Source organism: Gymnogyps californianus, chromosome 1 (genome assembly GCF_018139145.2).
Source record: "Gymnogyps californianus isolate 813 chromosome 1, ASM1813914v2, whole genome shotgun sequence".
Classification (NCBI taxonomy): domain Eukaryota; kingdom Metazoa; phylum Chordata; class Aves; order Accipitriformes; family Cathartidae; genus Gymnogyps; species Gymnogyps californianus.
Genome location: NC_059471.1, coordinates 187,271,632 through 187,294,656, shown reverse-complemented (window position 1 = coordinate 187,294,656; position 23,025 = coordinate 187,271,632). Strand labels below are relative to the sequence as shown.

General features: G+C 38.8%; 2 protein-coding genes across 3 annotated transcripts; one reads left to right on the top strand and one right to left on the bottom strand.

Moving 5' to 3' along the window:
• Positions 1–325: 325 nt before the first annotated feature.
• Positions 326–9,978, bottom strand: DNAJB9 (DnaJ heat shock protein family (Hsp40) member B9). Its single transcript, XM_050909794.1, has 3 exons — positions 9,953–9,978; positions 5,892–6,119; positions 326–4,106 (listed from the first exon to the last, which is right to left on the bottom strand). The coding sequence occupies exons 2-3, from the start codon at positions 6,106–6,108 to the stop codon at positions 3,676–3,678; spliced, it is 648 nt and encodes a 215-aa protein (XP_050765751.1). The 5' UTR covers positions 6,109–6,119; positions 9,953–9,978; the 3' UTR covers positions 326–3,675.
• Positions 9,979–10,293: 315 nt separating this feature from the next.
• On the top strand, positions 10,294–20,138 carry THAP5 (THAP domain containing 5). 2 transcript variants are annotated; one of them, XM_050903202.1, is made up of 4 exons: positions 10,294–10,376; positions 14,971–15,160; positions 16,234–16,278; positions 18,612–20,138. In XM_050903202.1, the coding sequence occupies exons 1-4, from the start codon at positions 10,294–10,296 to the stop codon at positions 19,578–19,580; spliced, it is 1,287 nt and encodes a 428-aa protein (XP_050759159.1). In that variant the 3' UTR covers positions 19,581–20,138. The 2 variants fall into 2 exon arrangements, with proteins under 2 accessions (XP_050759159.1, XP_050759169.1); XM_050903212.1 differs by lacking the exon at positions 16,234–16,278.
• Positions 20,139–23,025: the final 2,887 nt, after the last annotated feature.

The window sequence follows — 23,025 nt, the reverse complement described above, 5'->3', positions numbered from 1 at the left end:
GAGGCTTTCAGCTCTTAGACCCACTGCCTGTCAGAAAAAAGTCCTTTTGCACGGGCTTTTTCGTCCGCTTGGTTTACAGGCATAATGCCTAAACTCCAACCCATTCCCAACGTCCCTAAAAAAAACCAAACCAGGTAAAGTTAAGTCAATTTTTTTTCAACCCCACTCCCTTCCCCCTGCCAACCCCGTCATCCCATTCAGGGAAAATGTAGTGGTCAAAATGTTCCACAAAAAACAAGTGCTGCACAACCGGCTTGAATCTGGCTTCTGTCTACCTGTTGAAGAAAAGGAAAAAAAAAAAAGGAAAAAAGACATCACACACAAACCATTTTCACACGTTTAATGTAATGGCACCCTAATTAAGTTTACAGTACTTTCATCTCCACTCAATACTGTGTTTCAAAAGTATAATGGGAAAAAACAAACATGAAAAGACCCACTATTTTCTTGTAAAGTTTTAGAAACTCAACCATTGTAGTTACATAAGCATAAGCCTTTCAAAAAATAGTTAAGAATTGTATTTTTCACCCTCACACAAGAAAAAAAAAAAGGTTTTGCTGGGTCTTTTCACGAGACATGGAGATCAAAGATGGCACTTGAGAAACTTCTGAAGTCAGGGGTGTCATAAGGTTATATCAGGACTTCCGCTGGAGAGCCTGCCATGAAGCAAACACTATAAATAGGAACAGAATGTGCAACAGCTCTGAAGAAGTGAGAAGCACAACATGTTTTGCAAGCTTGTGTTCTGACAGCCACGGAACGGAAGACTCCTGGCTGAGGAAAGCCTGCCTGAATTTCTTCAGCTAAAGTCTATTCAATGCGTACCCATCATAGAAAGTCATATGGATAGCAACGCACTAGACCCTTCGATACTAATGACGAGCTCTCCTTTGGATTTTACCTTGGATCAACAACGAAAACAAGCAGAAAGGTCACTTGGAGAAGCCATAGGAATAACAGGAAGTATTTGTTGGTTTTCCTATGACAAGTAATTAAGGGAACTAATACGGAAGCAGATAAAAATAGACTAGGCAAGTCTTTTTAAGGTACTATCAGCTACAAAACTAGCAACCCTATTGTTTTATTATCAGTTTCATACTTTGACTTTAAAGAGTTAAGGAAAACAAGTACACTTTGTATTAATAAAGTTTGGAGCATCCTTAAAGGGGGGAAGCTAACCTAGAAGCAGCCAAGGACCCTTGATTTTCACCTAAAAGCTTAGCCTGAAAGATGATGAACTCATACAGTCACTTAACACAGACTTAAATTCTGGGGGTGGCTGTGTTTCCTACAATTTACAGTGCTCATTTTAGCTTTTATTCCTCTAATTCAGGATTTGGGAATGGACCCAAGTTCGTAACTGGAGAAAACTACCTTTGGAGAAGTCAATGGTTTGGTTCTAGTAGGAACTTTAAATATTCCTTCTCCCACACTTAAGAACTGCCTATTCTGCTGTTTCAATTTTTTTTTTTTAAATTAAGAAAATATTCACTAGACTAAGAAAGGCATTAACATTTTACCTTTGCATCCTGCTTCTACAGTTGCCTCCCACCTCTAAGTTCCAGCAGTCATCATCCCTAAAGGACATTTGCTAATACTCTTATATTTAATACTAAAGGCCACATCATTCCAAAGTCTTATCACTGTGAACAATTCTCCTCAAATGCATACAGAAATGCCCTCTAAAAAAACTTGGTATTTGTGAGAGAAAGTAATTCAGAACTTTAAGTTAAGAATTTGTTCACTTGGATGCCCATATGATACGAATCAGGCAGATAATTTGATTCATGCACAGGACTGAGCATGTTAAAGAAAAAAATCTACATGAATTACAACTTCTGGTTGAATCATATATTAATTACACAGAAGAAACTAAAAATCTCTACTTACACAGAAAAAGGGTGGAAATGACAAACACACTCACTCCAGCACTTTTCCTACTATAAGAATATTGCACATTCCGATAATGTTGCACAAATTACTGGCTTTCTACAAAGACCATATATGAGGTATTAGTCTATTAATAAATAAAGAAGAACATGGAAAAGGAAAAGCACTTAATATAATGCAACAACTCATTCCAAGTATTTAGTGAATGAAAACTGAACAAGCAATAATACGTACCCTTGAGGGGAAGGTTAAAGTTACTTAGCAAATAGGCAGCTTTCAATATCCATCCGAGAAGCAAAGGGTTAAATCTCTTTTGATAAAGATTTTAAGAACTCAAAGCCTATTTAGAACACTGCAGTTTAAAATGCTCATTTTGCTCATGCAATCAATCTGAAAGGTAAATTCTTATCTCAATTCTAAAGGGACAGCAATATGTGGGTGACAGTAATCTTATTAAGGAGAACCAATTTAATATATTAAACCTGTATTACTAGTTAAGAAATAAAACAGAACTTTTGGATTGACATCAGTTAAAATATTCAGGGGTTTTGTTGTGGGATTTTGGGGTTGGGGTTTTTTTTTTTCTTTTTTTAAGTTTTAAATAGACTGGTTATGGATTTCCATGGTGCTGAAATTGATACCTATTAGTACTGTCCTTACTAGCAGGTTCCAGCACCACAAGGCATAAGATGAATACAACAACTGTAATTTTCAGTTTTACTCTGTGTTTATGCTAAGAATTTACCTTTCAAATCACAATGCTGAAAAATTCCTGCTGACAGGTAATAAATCTGTCAATCTAAACACAAACTATCTATTTTTTATTTAGACCCTTCCAGAAACACTAGGAATCTGTAGGCAAGCTTATCTTAAGTTCACAAGAGCACAGAGGAGTATTTAAGTTCAATAAACTGAGCTACGGAAACTACATTGCACACGTGGTAATATAATAAGCATAAAACAAGAGTGTTTTCGGTGTTCTCTTCCAAACCTTGTTAAAGAGATATTTGTTTTGGAAGAAAAAAAAGACCTTGTGTGCACACAAACCTACATACATGAATATCCCTTAAATAAGTCAAGGGTTATTCAAATCCTAAGATCTTTTCAGGCCAATGAAAGGCTATTTGGAAATACAAGTAATTCCTACATCACTCTCCTAGGTGAAGCACAATCTTAACATACTCCCTCTTGTTATTTTCCAACTTTTTAAAAAAGTGTTTTATTTATTAATACATTTGCAATGCTGGATAGAGTAACAAAGACCCAGGTAAGTCACATTTCTGCTGCTATTTTGTGTAAATTATCCAATTTGCACAGTAAGTCCGTATCAGGTAAAAACTGAAAGTGAAAACTTGGAAAGATGTGATAAAAAAAAAGCAGCACTTCAAAATTAAAGTATCTCCTCTGCTGCAATCCATGCACCAGTAACTCAAACAGTCCTAAACTGGCGTATATGAAAAAATTATATTACATTTCTAAAATTAAAAATATATATCTTGTGCTGAAGTTCAAATTTATGGAAAGTGTTTACTAAACTGAAATACACATAATTTCTTCTGTCACATGAGATTATTTCTCTCCCATTCTAAGTAGTTACTGAGACATCTACTTCCCAAATGCATGTTGTTTCTATTCTGAAGATTAGTTTCATCTACAATTTCTTTATAGCAGTTAAGTGTTTTTTAGAACAAACAGTTCAAAGAATTTTTTCCATGTTAGCACAAAACCAAGAAAGATTATGAAGATGTTGAAAGAAGAAGAAGAGAGATGAAAAGAAAGGAAACATTATTGTCCGGAACAGTCTGTGTATGTGGTAACCATGTTTCCTCGTCTCTGAGTGACAGTCCTGCAGTGCTTGCTGGATCCATGAAACCTGGTATCAGTTCGCACCGCATGTCGGTGTGCATTTTCAAAGTCACTAAACGAAAACATTTTTTCCATATTTTCAAACACATCATCAAACAGTCCACCTCCAAAGGAGAACTCTTGGAAAGAACGTCTTTGCCGATTGTGAGCTTCCCGATGACTTCGGAAGTGATTTTCAAAGTGCTTTTTGGACCGTGAGTTTTGAGTAAAGAGGTCAAAGTCTTTGAACAGATCATCAAAGTTGAAATTAAATGACTGATGGAATGGGCTTCCATTATTTCCTTGTCCTCCATGACGGCCAAACTGATCGTATTCTCTTCGTTTATTCTCATCTGATAATGTTTCATATGCTATTTCCATTTAAAAAAAAAAAGTTTAAAAAGTTTACTTACATTCCCATTTAAAAAAAAGGAACAAAAGAAAACCATACACAAATACAAAGAACAGCTTTCTCCCACTCCCTCAACACAACAAATTTCAAGCAAGACTTTCATTTAACATGCAAGCCCAGTCAAGCTCAACATTTGTTTAACTTTCTCCAATCCGTAATAAGCTGTTTCAAAATAGTTATTTATTTATAATAATAAATACAGCTATACTATGAGGACAGAGTATATCCTCAAAATTTTAAATTCACATAATACAACATAGTTTAACTAGCAATAAAGATTAGTGTGTCTTTTTGAAAGAAAATAGCAATGACACATGGTGATCAGAAAGACTGAAGGAGAGAGGATAAGTCAGGAGCTCTACCTAACAAAATGAACTGCCTACTGCATTCCTATCACAGAAATACAGTGCAGTGTCTGCAGAACTACTTGCCAGCCAGCCAGCAAGTTCTAGCTACACCGCAGTTACAACTAAGCAACAAGATAAACATCAAGGAGATAAAGGGAATGAATTTCCCCTATGTCCAAATTCTCAATTTTTCAAAAGTTCAACAATAAACCTAGATTTTGTGATTGGATATACCTGAAATGGAATTAGGTTTCCATCTGATCTTTGGTCCACAACTACAGCTACTGGTGTTCCAGGGCAGAAACTCTGACAGACAATATACCCATTCTGATAACATTAAGTATTTTAAGTGCTTCCATTTTCTTATCTGTCACAGGCTTGCAACTATTCTATATACTTCAACACTTACTTAAGAGTTCCCAATTCCTCCTGCAATAGGTACTAACAACTGCAGTAAGTATCTAACAAGACTGTCCTTCCCTTTCACTATATTAATGACTACCTTTCTTTCAAAAGAACTTTTCTGCAGACAAGAAGGTAAAACCCAGAAATCTCTTGTTAGCTTAGTTAGGAGAACTACACAAATAGATGGATGTTATAACAGTCTATGGGGAGCAGAAGTGGGAACACCTTATTTTCAGCAAGCCTTTTTCTATTCTTTATTATTCGCTCCCACCATTATATTTTATCACAAAACACTTATGAATGGTGTATTCCTAGGATAACAGGATAATTCAAGTTGGAAGTGACCTCAGAAGGTCTCTGCTGTAACCTCCTGCTGAAAGTAGGGTCAAGTTATGAGGTCAGACTAGGTTACTCAGGGCTTTATCCGCTCATTCCTGAAAAATCTCCAAGGTTGGAGACTGCACAACCTCTCTAAGCAACCTGTTCCAACACTGGCCTATCCTCAAGGTGAAAAAGTTTTTCCTTATAACCACTCTGAATCTCTTGCACCTGTTGTCTCTTGTACTCCCCCCATGAACCACTTTGCTGTGGTTTTTTGATAATCTCCCCATAGTTACTGGAAGGTTGCTGTTAGGTCCCCCTGAAGCCCTAGTAATCCTGAGTTGGACCTTACTAGACAGATCAAAAGATAAGAATTAACCTCCTAGGGCTAAAGTTGTCCTACTGCCAAGTATTTTTTGTGAGAAGAGGCATAAGCCAAAAAGCCTAATAAGGAGGAATGCATAAACTGTGTAAAAGGTCTGCCTATGTGCAAGGACACAGAAACAAGTCAGTTATTGATATTGGACATCTGACACCACAGAAGTAGAATTAAGAAAAAAATATCTTTTCACCTCTTATTCAGTAAAAACAGAGTATACTTAAGTTACCACATTTACTCACAAATACAAGCCATGTATCAAATTATTAAGACTAAGGTTAGCATATATTACCTTCAGCAATTTCTCTAAATTTTGCTTCTGCACCAGGACTCTTATTTTTGTCTGGGTGGTATTTCATAGCCAGCTTGTGAAATGCCTTCTTGATCTGGCGGTCAGATGCATTTTTTGGAACTCCTAAGATATCATAATAGCTCTCTGTAGCCAGTATTAATTCAGTTATCATTAAAACGCAGAGAGCAAACGTGAAGACAGATTGCGTAGTTGCCATTTCTCTGGTTCCTAGAAAGAAAAAGAAGTATACTTGAAGAACAAGGTATTTCAGGTTCCACAAAAACTTAAAGGTACAACTATAAGCTTGAAGAGGAAGACCTGTATGTTTCAGGAGTCACTCAGTGACAGACATGCAAGCACGTTGTTTCACATGTGTCAAACTCCATTCCCCTAGTTTCATAATCACAGAATATGTACATGAAAACACTGTAAATTCATATTTCACATGCATCACAAGCATGCTTCAGTGTTCATCTTTGGTTTACACTTATCCTTAACTGTACATTCTCCCACAGAGTTGCTGAAGTAAATATACAATACATTTCACTATATCAAACAGTTCATGCTGGCATACCTGAACTACCTTTAAACTAATCCTTGAGTTCTAGGACCATAAACACAGCAGCTCTAAATTAAGCACAGGTTGCAAAAACCCACTCACTACTGGAAGACCAATTCACTGATTAGCTTGTGCAACAGTAAGAGCCTGAAAACACAACTGGCCTAGAGACCAACTGTGAGGTGCATGAAGACAAGACCGTTAGACACTCATGTTCAGCTTCAGAAGGGAGTACAGAGTTCAGTCAAGTAGGGCGCGTTTTCCTTTACTTTCCAATGGGCTGGGCTTAGCTTACTTTCATATTAGATTGTACTATAAACACCTACCATATCTTTGATATCAAAGAATTTATCTGATAAATACCACTGCATATAAAGGTTTACATATGAAACTCTCAGTGTCTGAACTGAACTCAAAACAGAAGTCTTCTACACAAGACAAGCAGCTTCAACAATACTTAAAAGTTGTAACTTTTTGTCAGCAACATATTTGTCAAAAAGTTACATTTTAAAACAAACTGATGCTAGAACTGAGGGAAAAAGCTGTGGCATAAGTCATAAGAAAAATCAGTTCCACGTAGCCACATGACCTTTCATGATTTTTATGAAGGACAGGGTGAGCTCTTCCTACGAGAAGAGGAGATCAAATGATTTTTCCAAGGCCTGTGCATATTATATTTAAAACACAGAGTACAGAAACATGAATGTTCAAAGATAGAATGTTGGCTGTCACCTAACCAGCAGGATGTACGACAAGGCCCTGAACATGCCAGAAGTAACATGTCCCCCTCACTGGATTACACTGATTTGAGTGTATCGTAAGTACAACTCAGAGATGAATGGTATTACTTTCCTGAAAGTTGAATAAACTAACCTTACAGTCTGAGTACCGTTAAAGTTAGAATACTTTTAGACAGTATGTGGCCCAAACATTTGTCAAGCAGAGTTCAAAACCTTAGAATATCAGGCACATAAGACAATTACACCTTTAATAGAAAGTCCATACCCTCTAAAGAAAATTAACACCCAAGCACCAAAAAATGGAAAAAAATACCATTTCTAATAGGTAAGTCAGGGGGCTAAAATGAATGTTGCGAGGCAAGAGCGAAAAAGCTCGTAAAGAGTAACGTAGCCATGCCCTCTTAAGCATTTATTTGGCTAGCAGCCTGCATGATATCAAGTGTTAAGGAGCTGCAGTTGAAACAAATTGTATTTTGATCAGTGTACTTAGATACCAAACGGACAGTTCTTTTCAGTATTCTTCATGCATGATACCAGACATATTTTTAGTACAAGCCGTTCCAAGGCTTTTCCATGTATTTTCTCTCACCACTTCACTAAACTGAAACTTTGCCACTTGGGCACTAAGAACTGCACACATGTACATCCTTCCACACTTTTGGGGCTTTCTTCTTGTTTGTGCTTTACGGATACAGATTTACGTCTTCATGTCACACATGAGATTGTTTTTATTTTACTTCATTTCCCCACACTTGCATCGTGCTTGTATAATCACCTGCTGCATTCTCTTAAGGTTAATCTCCCTGCTTCTACTATTAAACACTGAAAAGAGCTAAAAAGAGCAGTTTATGTCCTTCATTAAGAGCCAAATCCTCTTTTATAACTCCCAAGCTCATCAGAGCCTGAGAACATCACGTCACTCCTTTAAAGTCTTCTGCTCTGCCTAACCTTCTCAACTTCTATTATTCTTGATAATGAATTACACCCAAGTTTTCCTTTTTCTACAGTTTTACGTTAGGATTTCTGTAATGCAGTTCTATGCTATGCTGCCTCTAGTTTTTAACTGGAATTCTAAAGTATATTTAAAAAACATCAGTACTTAAGTTTCACTATTTTTTAAAATAATGTAGACAGATTTAATGCTGCCCTTGAACAACTCAATGAAACTCAAATATAAGAACAAAATGAAATGTAAATGAAAATCAAATACAAATGAAACTCCAATATAAACAGCATTTTAAACTTATAAGGTTATCACAAAGACATAGTCTTACATTTAGACACTATCATCATTATTCGATTTACTTTTTAGAAGATACCTATTTTATATGCTGTCAGCATCTTAGCATTGCTAGTTAACTAAGATGTTAAATGCCTGACCTCCGCCCTGCCATCCCTAATTATTTTTACAATCTCTTTCAAAATAAAGTCTCTTTCAAACACTTACTCTGCTTATGTCTCTTCTCCCTCAGTTTCTCAACTGAAAAGGGACAGGTAAGTTTCACTTTCCAGGCTATGCACAGTAGTTACTTAAAACACATTCCAGAATTTGTTAAGTTCCATATACTTCTTGACAGTAAACTCATGCCACAAAACAGTCTCTCCTAACAATTATGAAGAACTACATTTTATTTAGGTACATCTAGCAATAAAGTTAGAGATTTTATTAACACAGATTAACTATTTAACTCCGTTGGATAAGTAGTTACAGATCTCAACTGCCACTCAGCTTGGTATGAGAAGTATACTGTCTAATGTTTATCAAAAGTATTATAGAGGTGATAAACTGATAAAGAACTGATTGAGTGTTATCAACATTTATCAATAGCTGCATGATGAAGTGATGTTTAAGGATGATGTACCTGGAATAAAATCTGTCACGTATAGAAAATAAGGAGCTACTTCCATCTTGCAATGCAAATACCCTATTCCATCCCTCTTTGAAAGTAATTAGCAAAGATCTTAGGTAAATGCTTATATTCACAAAGTCTCACATACTCAGAAAACCACAGCATCACTACTGCTCTGATTACTACTCTGACTACAGGAACTGTGATGCACTATCCAGTGGAATCCTGATGTCATATAACTATTTTTGCAAACGATTTATTAGTAGTAAGAAAGTTACCAAAGTCTTCCATTGGTTCTCATATCACGACTAACCCGATGAGTAAGCAAGTCTCCTAGTCTACAGCCAGCTACAGGAAAGTCTGTCAGACGCCGGGGCTTGTACTTTTCTTGGCCTCTCCTATACTGAACAGAAAGCAAATCTAGGAGAAGGCTTCTGAATCTTGCTCTGGAGAACAGGGAAACGAAACAGAGCCTCCACTGGCATCATCCTCCCTAGCCAGACCCCTAATGAATCTCGCTAGAGCCGTACCACAAAGCGAGACCGAGCCAGAGCTCAGCAGATGATACCAGCGACACTAAGCGACGCTGTCCCACCTCCAAGTCGGCCAGGCTTGGGAAAGACCCCAGTAGATGGGCCTAGCGAGAGGTGAGAGCCCAGAGAGGCCCAAAGGGCAAATAAATCCACCAGACCGAGTCCCAGTGTCCCCTCCCCCTTTCCCACAACCGTCCCCAGCCCTCCTCCCTCAGCCGCCCCAGCGCCCCCTAACCTCTCCGGCCCCTCCGCGCCCGCCTTCCCTCCAGCTACCTCAGCACCCTTCCGCCTTCCCCAAGCCCTGCCACAGCGCCCCAGGCCCTTCGCTGCCGCCCCTCTCCCGGTCGGGGGAAGGCCCCATCCCCGCCGCGCTCCTCACCTCAGCCCTCGCTCGCCGCCGCCAGCTCAGAGGCCGCTGCCCCTCAGCGCCCCGCGCCCCGCTCCCGCCCAACCGCCGCCAGCGCTCGCGCAGACCTTCCTCCCCCGCCCCGACAGGGATTCCTACACGAAGCGCTGCGCCATTGGCCGCTCGGCCCCACGTGACGCGGCGCACGCGGACGACCACTGCTGCAGCTGCCGCCGCTGGGCGGGGCTTCTTCCCCTGACGCGAGGGGCGGTGGGAGGGGGCGGTGACTGTTGTCCCCGCGACTCCCGCCCCCCGCGCCCCCGCTGCCGCCGGGCGGATGGTTCCGCCCCGCGCCCGCGCCGCTCCGCTCCGCCATGCCGCGGTACTGCGCCGCGTCCTGCTGCAAGAACCGAGGGGGCCAAAGCGCCCGGGACCAGCGCAAGCTGAGCTTCTACCCGTGAGTGGCCGGGGAGGGGGGTACGGTCTGGGTGAGGGCTGGCCCTGCGGATGGCGAACGCCAGCGGGCCCAGCCCCCAGTGAGGCGAGGCCCGCAGCGGCCCCTCACGAGTCGGGGTGTGTGTGTGTAAATGGCCGAGAAACTAACTTTAGGGGCTGGTAGTCGCCTTGGAACCCTGCCTGGTCCCGACAGGCTGGAGGGAAATAACGCTCTCAGCTCTGGGGGAGAGGGGAAGGGAAAGGTGTAAGGAAAAAGGGTCGACAGGCTGAGTATTTAATCACCCCCCCCGCGAAGACGGCCGGTACTTGCTTAGGGGGGGAGAGGTGCAGCGGCGTCGAAGGGCTCTTGAATAGGTGCAGAGGAGTCATGAAGCGAAAACCAAAGAGATTGGGCTAAAAAATAAAGTTTGCGCTTATAATCATGAGGCTGTTTAGCTGTTAGAGCTAAATAGCACCAGTTATCCCAGTTTTTTCAAGCGTGGCTGCCTGTGTGGAAGGGGCGTTTCAGCAGGGCAGGCATTAGTGGAGGCATTGGCTTAATGGTGAAGGAGCCGAGTACCCTGTATCTGACAGGTTGCAAGCTAGGCGAAGGGCCTAACAGAATAGGAAAGTAAGCATATATCGATTCTTTAAAATTAAATATTCCCACTAGAATTATTATCTTGCTTACGCTCTGAACAGAGACATTGCTGGTTTGTTTGGAGGCAGCTGAGCTAGCTGGAAGCTAACTAGTTTGGTTGCCAAAAACTAGTTTATGGTGGCTGCATAGTACTATCTGGCCACCTGATTGATTAGTCACCATCCCAGGCCCGCAGTAACCTCTGTACTGTTGGCAGTGACATGGCTGTTGATTCCCAGAGTGGTGAGTTAAAAACAGTGTTTCTCAACCCTGAGAGGAGCACGGTGCAGGTAACTAAATTTTAATGTATTTCTGTTGAATAGAAGTATGATAAGTGTTTGTCAACAGAAGGAATTTTGTAGCATTTAAGAAAAATTTGAAGAATAAATTTCACAACTAGACTCAAAATCTGCTTCGGTAAAATTTATACCTCAAACTAAGTTTTGTTTCAGTTGCTGAGTAGTCATTGTTATTCCAAGATCAGGAAGGCTATGTAGGAATACCCACAGGAAGACTGCTTTGAAAGGGATTTTAGTTCAGATTGAAGGAAAGCTCTTTCTCCTGGCGTGTCTCTAATATGTGATTCATCGTAAAACAATCATGAAAATGAGGGGAAATAAATTATTTATATTGCTTTAGAGAATGTGAGTGCCACATGGATGATCAAAACAAGTTTGAGTGCTGATACATATTTATATTCAAATGTATGGCATCAGTATAAAGATGATTGCAAAAACACAGCCGTTTTATCTAGCCATTGAATTGTGCTGCATTACGAGTATCGTGGTCCTGTAGAAGGGGTGCTGAGGTTTGTTTTATAGAGATCTCTTGCCCTACATCAGCAACTACTGCTGATATGAATTGCAAGTTTTATTCCCTTGCCTCTTACCACCCCAAAGAAGTCCTCTGCTGCTCTGTGGGTTTGGGTCTGAGCCCCTTCTGAACTTTTTAACTGTGACCTAAGCTCAGCTGGCCTAACTGCCCTTCTTTGTTTTATTTCTTTACCTCTCTGACTTGTGCAGCGGTGGCAGCTGCTGAATAAATTCTGTCCACTTCCTCTTTCCATTTTCCTTTTTTTTTTGGTGTCTTGTTTATACCAGAGAAGAGATTCTGTTGATGAGTAAGGGGGCATTGAAGCAGGAGCAGATTTTGGTGAAGTTGCTCTTAAGCTAAAATAATAAATTTTGCTATCAGATATTGTCTCTCACTACAGATTATTTTGTTTCCCATCTGAAGCTGGCTGACTGGGGGGAAAGCAGTGAGTGCAAGGGTAATGGCAGTGGAAGCAAATGTTCTCAAGACCTTCTTGGAGAGGGTGTGATTGGTGACATGACCTTCAGTTGAAAGAAGCCATCCTTTTACTGAGAGCCTTTTTTGGACCTATGTAGTAACATCCCAGGCTAAGCTCTGTTACTCGTGGGGCATGCTGCATAATATATGTAATGCTGCTGTTGGGCATACACGATTGTCCTTGTTTCGGCTGGGATAGAGTTAATTTTCTTCCTAGTAGCTGGTATGGTGTTGTGTTTTGGATTTAGTGTGAGAATACTGTTGATAACACACTGATGTTTTTAGTTGTTGCGAAGTAGTGTTTATACTAAGTCAAGGATTTTTCAGCTTCTCATGCCCAGCCAGCAAGAAGGCTGGAGGGGCACAAGAAGTTGGGAGGGGACACAGCCAGGACAGCTGACCCAAACTGGCCAAAGGGATATTCCATACCATATGATGTCATGCCCAGTATATAAACTGGGGGGAGTTGGCTGGGAGGGGTGGATCGCTGCTCAGGAACTACCTGGGCATCGGTTGGCGAGGGGTGGGCAATTGCATTGTGCATCACTTGTTTTGTATATTCTAATTCTTTTAGTATTATTATTGTCACTTTATTATTATTATCGTTATTTGCCTTCCTTTCTGTCCTATTAAACTGTCCTATCTCAACCCCCGAGGGTTTTTTTTTTCTATTCTCTTCCCCATCCCACTGGGTGGGGTGGGTGAGTGGGCGAGCAGCTGCAGGGTGCTTAGTTGCCGGCCAGGGTTAAACCACGACAACAATCTAAGTAGGCAAGATTTGAAAAGGCTGAACTTCTAACCTGTCCTTCAGAGGTTATTGTGTTCTTGGCAGCATTATTCCTTGTATTCCTGCAGATACTCAGAGCCAGATGCATCAAAAGCTTGCTCTGTTTCCTTGGTAACTTGAAAACTTAAATGGCTACAAATTCAAAAGATTAGGGAAGGGGTGAAGACATGCACATTTATCCTGTGAATCTCAGGTGTCTTTCTCTCAAAACCAGCCGAGTCTGCAGTTTTGGAACACTGTGGGCCTGCATAAGAGAGTCATTGCCATGTGTGGCTTTTGGAGGAAACCTGCAGCTTCAGGGATTTGAGGGTGGGATCTAGGGTTTGCCAAGTAGTAGCCTGACTGACTGGTGCCTTTTGTAGCATTCAGGTGACACTCAGTGCTCCAGACTCTCTTCCCAGTTTCTGTTGTGTGGGAATACCTCACTGCAGAACCAATTTTTTTTGTGCATTGAAGTTCCATAAATGTACATTAATAAGCATAACCAAAAGAACTGATTGTTAATTGAAAGGAAAAAAAGAGCTAAGGGAAGAGAAATGGCGTTAGGAATGCTCCATTTCTATTTAGTGAGTAAAAATGGCTTTTGTAAAGAGGCTGTAGGCACTTGTTCACATCTAGATGTTTCTGTTGTCCATCATACTGCCAACAGCTAATACTTCTAACATCCTACAGTTACGATCAGGTCAGGTTTAATGACCACATGAGTCTGTCTCTTACAGGTTCATATACACAAAAACATAGATTTTTTTTTTTTTAACTATTATTGCTCAGGATTCTAAGGAATATTGTTTTCTTAACAGTAGTCATTTAACAGTGCTCAGAAGCCAAGTTATGGTTTATGTCTCATATGAGGTTATATGCTAGAGTTAAAATAAACTTGATATGCACCAGAGAAATCTGTAAGCACATTTCAAATACCCTGACATCTGTCTGGTAAGAGATGAGAGCCAAGAGTGGTCTGAATGTTCATGTTGCCATTACCATAACTGCTTGACTGTACATGCATCATAATGAGCCTTTAATTTCCCTTTAATTTGTATATTGCGATTCATTAAGTAAATTACATGTCTTCGCCCACTTTCTTTTAATTTAGTTCTCTTTCCCATATAATTTGTCTGACCGTTTGCATATATTTAAAAATCAATTTAATTTTTTTTCTATGAAAGTGTATAGTCTTCATTTTCCTATTCAAGTAGGTTAGATGGTTGAAAAGTTAGTTATGGCTTACATAATATTGTGTGGGCTCTCAAGACTGTAAGAAAGCTTAATTGCTGAAACACAAAATATGGAAATGCTTTGCATTTGTGTGTATTTACTTATTGAACAAAATTTAAATCCTGCACTGGAAATATTCACATTTCCAAATTATCTGATAATCCGAAGTATGACATATATTAAGAAGTATTCTGTTAAACAAAAAATAGTAACAAAAGGTTTTGTTACTAGTTGTGTCTAATAAGACAAAAAAGCCCCACAAATACTATTTCTAGAATGAGGGCCAGACCTAACTTTTTTTAAATGAAGTCAGAGTGTTTCATCTCACTTCAGCAGAACTACTTTCTGAGCAAGTGTTGCAGGATCAAACCTTTCAAAACATCTTGGCCATGGGTTCTGAAACCCTCGGCTAGCAGAAATCAACAGAAATTCTGCTGCTGAACTCTGGAGCAAATATTCAACTAGAAATAATTTGGATAATTATTGGATTAACATGTAAGTGACATCCTGATTAGCATTTAATATTTAAAATTTTTAAAAAAGGATTATTTTACTCTTTTTGTAAGGAAAGACTACCTTGTAAGGAACAACAAGATATTCTTTATTTAAAAAGAAGAAAGAAAGAAAAAAATAATAACAGGTTTTTTGTGTTTTTGTTTGTTTTTTCAACTGCTTTAAAAAAAGATTTCCACTTCATGATAAAGAGAGACTTGAGAAATGGTTGCGGAATATGAAACGAGATGCATGGACTCCAAGTAAGCACCAGCTTCTATGCAGTGATCATTTTACCCCTGATTCCCTTGATGTGCGATGGGGTATACGATACTTGAAACATACTGCTGTACCAACTATTTTCTCTTCCCCAGATGATGAGGTAATGTATTCCTGTCTTTTTTTATTGTAGTACAAAGCTAATCAACTACTGATGTAATACAGATGTTCTAATTATCTGTAATATATTCATATTTTATTTTAAAAGTAGAATTCCTGTCCATCAGAACATTTTGTCAACAGGACTGACACAAAATGAGTATGTGATTCCATAGTGTAAAGGAAGAACAACTTCCCATACTTTGACTGGAGGTTCAATATCTTTTTTAACTGGAAATTATAGAAGCATTTCCTATAGGAAATTTCCCATAGGAAAATAAATTTCCTATGACAATATTATGATTCTAAATATTTTTTCCTGTGCAATTACTCTTAATTAATATTTTAATGTTCTTTTAAGGCCTTTTATTAACTGTCCATAAATACTGGCTTTGGAATGTATTAGTTTCAAACTACACATTTCTCTTTCCTGTCCGTAACCTCTCTAACACCTAAGAGCTCAGGAATGTAGGCTGCTGAAGATATGCCACAAGGACTATTCCATCTTGTCTTTCACAGAGTTGTACTATTGGTTACATAAAAATAATGTGCTACACAGGCACCTAATCTTGATCAAAGCTATGCTAATTCTCTTCTGGCACATAACTGTCTTCCTCTGTATCATCATGTTGGAGGTGAGAGAAATGGAAGGACTGGACTTAAGGCTAAATTGCTGAAACTGAAATGTGTGGCTAATTCATTTTACAAAACAATTTATTTTTAGTCGTGAAGTTCTTTGTCTTCTTGGATAGCTGCAAGTGTTGTCCAGACTGCTTTTGACTCTGTAGAGTGAAAAGCAATCTTGATAAATCTCTCAAATATAAAAATAGAAAATCTTTCAATTTATAGCAGTAGTAACTTAGCAATAAATATCTATCCTTCCAACCGCCCCTGCCCAGCTTCAATATATCCCTCACTTCCCTGTGCTGTCATTGTAACAGGGAGCCCTAGCTTTGGAACTGGACTTTGCTGCCCTGTGCTTCTGTGCAATTACAGATAAACTATGTGATTTCACCCCAAAGAAAAGTCAGCTTTTCCCCACCTCTTCATTCTCTCTTGTTTTGCATGTGAACATAGACCAGTCATAGTGCACCTGCAAAGATGGACAGTAGCGTTATGAAGGTAATAAACTTTTTATGCAGTGGTGTTGCCAAGAACATACAAATGGCTTCTCTAAATTATCTTTGCTTCAGCAATATATATCTGGGAAATCCCAGATAGATTTATCCAGTTTGGAAAAAGAATATTCTATGCTTCCTTTCAATGTATCCATCACTTCCCTGCTATCAAAAGAAAAGAGATGCCAGTTCTTCATATCTGTGATACTGTGAGCTTGCTCTCCTGGGGTCTCACTTCACTCTCTGGCATTATTTTTTCTTTTAATCTCATGCTTTTGACTGCACTTTTCTAAACATCAAGACATATCCTGTCAGTGACCACCTCAGCAAATCAAGAATATCCATTGACTTGGCCACTGGTTCTGTAGTTGCCCCAAACCCAAATTTTCTACATAGACTGAATATTAACAAAGACATGGGAAAGAGCTCTCCTTATTCTGGGGGAGAATCCCATGTTAGTGTGTTCCTGAGTTAAGGTAGAGGAACAAGAAGCTAAGGTCCCAAGCTGCCTTTCAACACTTGTGTATAAACCCTTGGTTTGGAACACTGAGAGTGAAGAGTTGCAATAGTTGCGTATTGTTCACCACCACCTTGCTTTATGTATTACGGAGCAAGTGAAGGGTATCTTTCCAGAAATGCTTAATGATTCTTCAGGAAACATTTCATATTACTTCTTCTTATAAGTAAAGAATGTTTGTGTCTCAAGAGCCGTGTTAGTTGCCTGCATTTCAATATCGGTAACCATTCTACATTAGTTTGCAAGGATTTTTTTCAAGACTGTCGTAACAGTGTGAGGGAGGGGACCGATGGACAAGGAAGCTTTCCAATGAAAGTAAAGGTCTGTCTTCAAGCAGCCCTATCCTGAGAGGTGTTTTGGTGCCTTTCCTTCAGTCTTAATGGCAGTTCTGATAGGCAAGGGTTTGGGGGACATTTCCCTAATTTATTTCAGAAGAAATTTGTCTAGTTAGAAGATTTAGTCTGAGAAGGCCTTTTTCAGCTGCTGGTAGAACAGAGAAAGGGAAGTACTTCATTCTCGCGAAATCCCTAAGACTGATGTGATGTTAAGTATCGTCTTTGAAAAGATAAAGGTAACCAAATGAATTCTATTTTTATATACATTTTTCAGTCCTTTTAAGACTGAAGTTTCATATAAAATCAAATTACAAAGTTTAATGTATTTAGGATAGTTCAGACTACATACATACTTTTACGAACATACACTTTGAAATTATCTTTTCCATCATAATCTGTTTTTTCAGCCTGACCTCTTCCCCGCCCCCCTTCTTTTTGTTCTCCGCCCCCCCCCCCCCCGTTTTTTTTTTTTTGCTTGGCCTATATTTGGTTAGCAAAGTTAAAGTTGTCTCTTGTTCTGTTTGTTTGTTCCGGGAATTTTTGGTTTTGTTTTTTAATCCGCAGGCCTAACATGAGTACAAGTTCTGCAGCTTGTCTCTTCATAATCAAGCCTACTAGAAAAAATAAGACACTCACTGTTAGTGTATTTTTGTTTCGCTGACTGACATACTAAAAAGCTTGTTTGGATACTGATCTTAAATCTAATCATGTGGTGATGTAGTTTATGTGGAGGAGGGGAAAAGAAGGTGGCTAAAAAAGGTTAAGCTTCAAATTGTCCCTCTTTCAGAAACAACTTCTGCTAAAGTCCTGTTAAAATTGTGTCCTTCTGCTAAGATTTCCATCCATTCAAAAAAAGTTCTCCATTTTTATGAATTGCGAACTTTAGCTGTCAGAATTGAATTGCTCATTTAAAAATCAGCCTATGTGATTGTGCATGAATATGTTTTACTATTCTGCAAGCCTGTGTTCATAATCTTTTGTTGTTGTTGTTAAATTCTCTTTGGGGTAAACCGCATGACTAAAAATTTGCTATACCTTTCTAAAACAACTTTGTTGCATCTTTAATGCAAAAATCTTGTACTGTGTATATTTAATATACATATATTTAATACAATGTTTCAGTTGGTAATAGGAGATGCAAGCCAGTCTTTGTCAGACAGATTTGTGTAGCCACTTCTCTTCAAGTGCTTTTAAAATTATGATGACTCGTGTAAATCGGTAAAATTCCTTAGAGTTTGAAAAAGAAAAAAAAAGTATTATTGCCTTTAGAGCTTTAAAATAGTATTTTAACATTTAGGACCTGAAGCAAAGTTACAGAAGACGCTTACGTGAATTTGCAGGTCTCTGGTGTAATTTTTAAACAGTGCTCATCTAAATTACTCCTTATGCAGTACCATGCTATAGAATGAGCTTTGCCCAATTTTTTTTATGCTCAAGTGATTTCCTAGTTACAAGGTGGTTGTTTTTGGTTTTTTTTTCCTACAGGAAAAAGATTCTTCTCAGAACAGCCCACAAGAGATAAAGAGAGAAGACCTGGACGAAACAAGTACAAATGTAGTGTCAGAGAAAGCATCTGTATCCCTTGAACCTTGTACACCAAAGAAAAATCTTGTAATTGCAGAAAATGTAGATGAAAAAGCAGAAGTAGTTTGCTCAACTGCATTGAGTAAACCTTTACAAATTCAAAAACTGCAGCTTCAAAACAGAGAAGACTTTCAGGCAGACAGTGTCGTTCTCGATAATTCATGTAAACAGCATATACATCAACCTAATCCAGTTTTAATGGCAGCAGCATTCCAGAGCATGGAAGCTACCAGTGTTCATACTTCGGTAGAGGATCCAGTAGGTTGTACAGCTACAGTCTTGCAATTTACAGACCCTGACTACTTGAATTCATCTCTGAAACTGAAAAATGCTTTAGGTTCAATTACGGACTATGCAATTGAAAATCCTAATTCTCATGTTGTAGGCTGCTCTGTTGAAGTACAGCCAACAAGTGAAAATGCAGTTTTACTGAGTACAGTCACACAAACTATTGAACAGTTCAGTGGAAGTGAAGAATCTGTCATTGCTATTATTGTGCCAGCCGAGAGTCCAGAAGAGCCTGAAATAGTAAATAGTTCTTTCCTGCCTATTAAGCAAGAGTTTCTTGACACAGAGGAGACAGAAACAGATAAATCTGTGTATATGAATGCATATGGTGGAAGTGAAGTATTACAAACTGAGCATTCATACTGCAAACAAGACATAGACAGAGATCACCTTTGGCAAAAAATTTCAAAGCTCCACTCTAAGATAACTCTACTTGAAATGCAGGAGATAAAAACTTTGGGGAGACTCAGGTCCTTGGAAGCTCTTATTGGACAATTGAAGCAAGAAAACCTGCTTTCTGAAGAAAAGCTGAAGATTGTAGAAAACTGCTTTACAACACTTGAAGTGACTATGATACAGTAAAGGCTTTCGATGATTGTTCTAAACTATCTTTTTAGCCTCTTTGTCCTTTTGGACAAATTAACTTTCGTTTCAGTCATGGTATTTTAAACATCTAATGCGAATTGTGTGAATAGCAAATATTCTTTAAAATGTTACATCAACCACTACCAAAGCTAGGTGGTAGAATATTGCCTATAAAACATGACTTGCACGTAAGCTTTAAAAAAAAATTAAACCTGTTAAAGTTTTGTTAAAAAGTACATGAATTGAATCAATAAAGCTAAGTTAAACCTTTCTAGCTGAAGGCTCCTCTGAAACATGCAACTCCTGCATTTGGGGCAGCAGTAGAATGGACAGAATAAACATGTAGGATGGACAATTATAAAACTGTTGTTTAAAAAAAAATAAAGTGTCCCAATTCTCTTTCAAATGAGTAAGAAGGTATGTAATACACATTGTCCAGTGAGGCCACAATTACTCTTTAATCTTCTGTTCATCTAACATTTGTTCTGATAGTTTTTTGTACACTTTGACCTTATTAAAATTGTTTCTGCAATAAAAGGTGTTTCCTTTCATTTAGCTCTAGAAACAAAAATTCTTTAAGAATATTGTTACAGTGAACAGCTCCATCTCTTTTTTTTGGATGATTCAGTTCAAATGGAAAGAACCATCTTAAATAGTGATATTTTTGCTGGTTAGTAAAAGGGAAAGCTCTAACTATTCAGTGAGTGCTGTCTGCTCAGCATTGATCCTCTTACAGTCTATAGCTGGTAATGCATATACCCTTAATAATACACGGAAGAAAACAATGCTTTGCAGAGCAAATTGCTAGTGAAAGTAGCAGAATCTGGCTCACTATTTTTCTATATGTTACTCTTCAAGAAATGGAATTACAAGACTAGAAATCTGCTCCCCTGTATTGATTTTTATTAACTGTTTCTAGTGCACAGGATACCACTACAGTACATACTGACAATACATTTTGGGAGAAATTAATTTGCTTGAATACTTTCTGCTTATTCTGTCTGCGTGCCACCCCTTGGATCTAGAGTTCACTGTACAATCTAGTACAGTGAACTAGGACTAGATCATCTGGTCCAACTGTACATCGCAGTTGGACTAGATGATCTTTGTAGGTCCCTTCCAGCTGAACTATTCTACTCTATTCTATCCTACAATGATTAGATTACTTGAGGGACTTGGATGTATTTTCCTTTATTCAAAAGTGTGTCCCCACCACCATCACCAGTTCAGTCTGGGACTGGAGCAAATGGGTTCCTTTACAGTCTGTTACCTGTATTCTCCATCAGACACATTCTAAACTGTTCTGGTAATCTTTTCATAAGGAATTGAGGATCAAGCAACACTAATTACAAAGCTGGCCTCCAGCTAGGTAACAACTTGCAAACTAGTCAAATTTCAGAAAATTTTTGGAACTCACAGAGTAGCTGCCTAGAAGTTGGTCTGCTAAAGCACAGTGGTGTAAGAGGTTAGTCTGTATCAGTAACCACTGTAATAGGCCTGTTTTATCCTTCAACTTGTTAACTTCTTTAAGGCTCTCAGTACAGAATATGCTTGAGAAAATTCCTAAAGAAGATAAAGGTCAGTTATAATATGATGAATTATTTACAGGGACTCTGTGACACGCTCATTTTTTTGCCTCTGATTAAAGAGTGCTGTCCTTGTAACAAAAGAATACGCCTGTTCTGCCTTGTGTGCTCTGAAATCACAAGGGGTTGTCCTGTATCCTCTAGAAACATTCCTGCTATACAGGGTCCAATCTTGTGAACATAGTCCAGGTGGCCTCTCGGAACTGCACATTTTGTCATTTTTTATAAAGTAAGAGATCTTTCAAATTGTTTTACAAAATGCTATATGAAATTGCTAAATGATTTGGCAATTTTAGAAATTTCATGAATGTCACTACAAATCTTCTACTAATGCTATATTTTAAGACTTACCCCCAGTTCATAAGTCTGCTGTAGGTCCTGAATGGCAGTGAGAGCTCAGACATGGCAAAAGTTACAACACTTGAAGCTGTTGCCTCAGCAAAGCTCTATTCCTGAAGAAAATATGGGGGTTTTAACATGGTATTTAAATTTCTGATATATTTTTGCCTTTACTAACAGTTTCTAGTATTAAAATTGAGAACGTTATTTGTGACATAGATGTCCTTAAACCTGGGGAAAAACAAATGCTCAGTTTTCCTCTTTTATGGAGTTTCTTGGGGCTATAGCAGAAAAACTCGGTAACTCTACAAGCCTGTCACTAAGTCTACAAATTTCGCTGCTGTAGGGTGATTTGGTCCAATGGGCCTAGGGTGGACATAACAGGCCCTCTGCCTTTCTTTACACACAGCTTTTTGTGACAAATAGCTCATTTTTAAGGCCTACAATGAGCTCTTTCACCTGAGCCTATTACCTAACTGCTGCCTAAAGTAACCCCTACTCTCTTACCAAGCAGGGTATTACAGCTGTTAAGCAAAGGTGTCTAACAATAGATGTTAAATAATATGACAGTTTATTAACCTGGTGTTTTCAAGAAGAGCTTTACAACTTCAGGTTTCAATTTACCAGTTTTCCTTAATAGTAAATTTGACATGTGAATGCTCTCAGTGTGTCAGATCCTGGTGTGTCCATCCCATCTCGATGTGTCCATCCCATCCAGGTTCATGGTTTCTGCAGCGGACAGCATCACCAACTTCAAAAAAAAGCCAGAGGTTGCCTGAAAACAAGATGATTTTGTATGTAGCCTTTCTCAGGACCAGTCTTGTAGCGATGAAGAGGCTGAAACTCCACGAAGCAGTTTGAAGGTAGACCAGAATCCATGCTGCGTTTTGTAGAGGACTGTTGCAAATTGATTCCAATTAAATATTTTGGGCAGACACCTTCTGTATTTATTTTAAAATATTTAGTATTATGGCTGGCTATTGTTGCTTACAGGAAAATACAGCTAGGTCCTTTGCTTCAATGATATGCTGATACTGAATTACATTATGAGGAAGGAAAAACACCACGTTGGAAGTTGCCACGCACCACTGAATTAGATGCTACATGTACGTGGTGTTTTCAGTGTTTCCTAACCATAAAGCTGTACAGCCTTTGCACACAATTTTATTTCACTAAACTTACAAACTCTTGAAGGTGCTGTATTATTCCCTGAGGTCCAATGGAAACTGCCTTTGTGCAGTTGCAGCCCAGCATCATAGTACTACATTGAATCGTCATTCCTTCTGTAACGTATCAGGCTGATCTTCATCCAAGTGAAATGTTCTTATTTATCTTTTCAATAATTTTGCATTTGCATCAACTTTTTTTTTAACTTTTGACTGCCTGCTTCCAATGATACAATTAATTACTTCAACACTTTACAGATTTAATAATGATGTGGGCTGTTTTCCTAACTCACCTCTTGAAATGTTAAGCTGTATTTCTTTTCCACTGTCCGCTGGCTACTGTAGGAATTT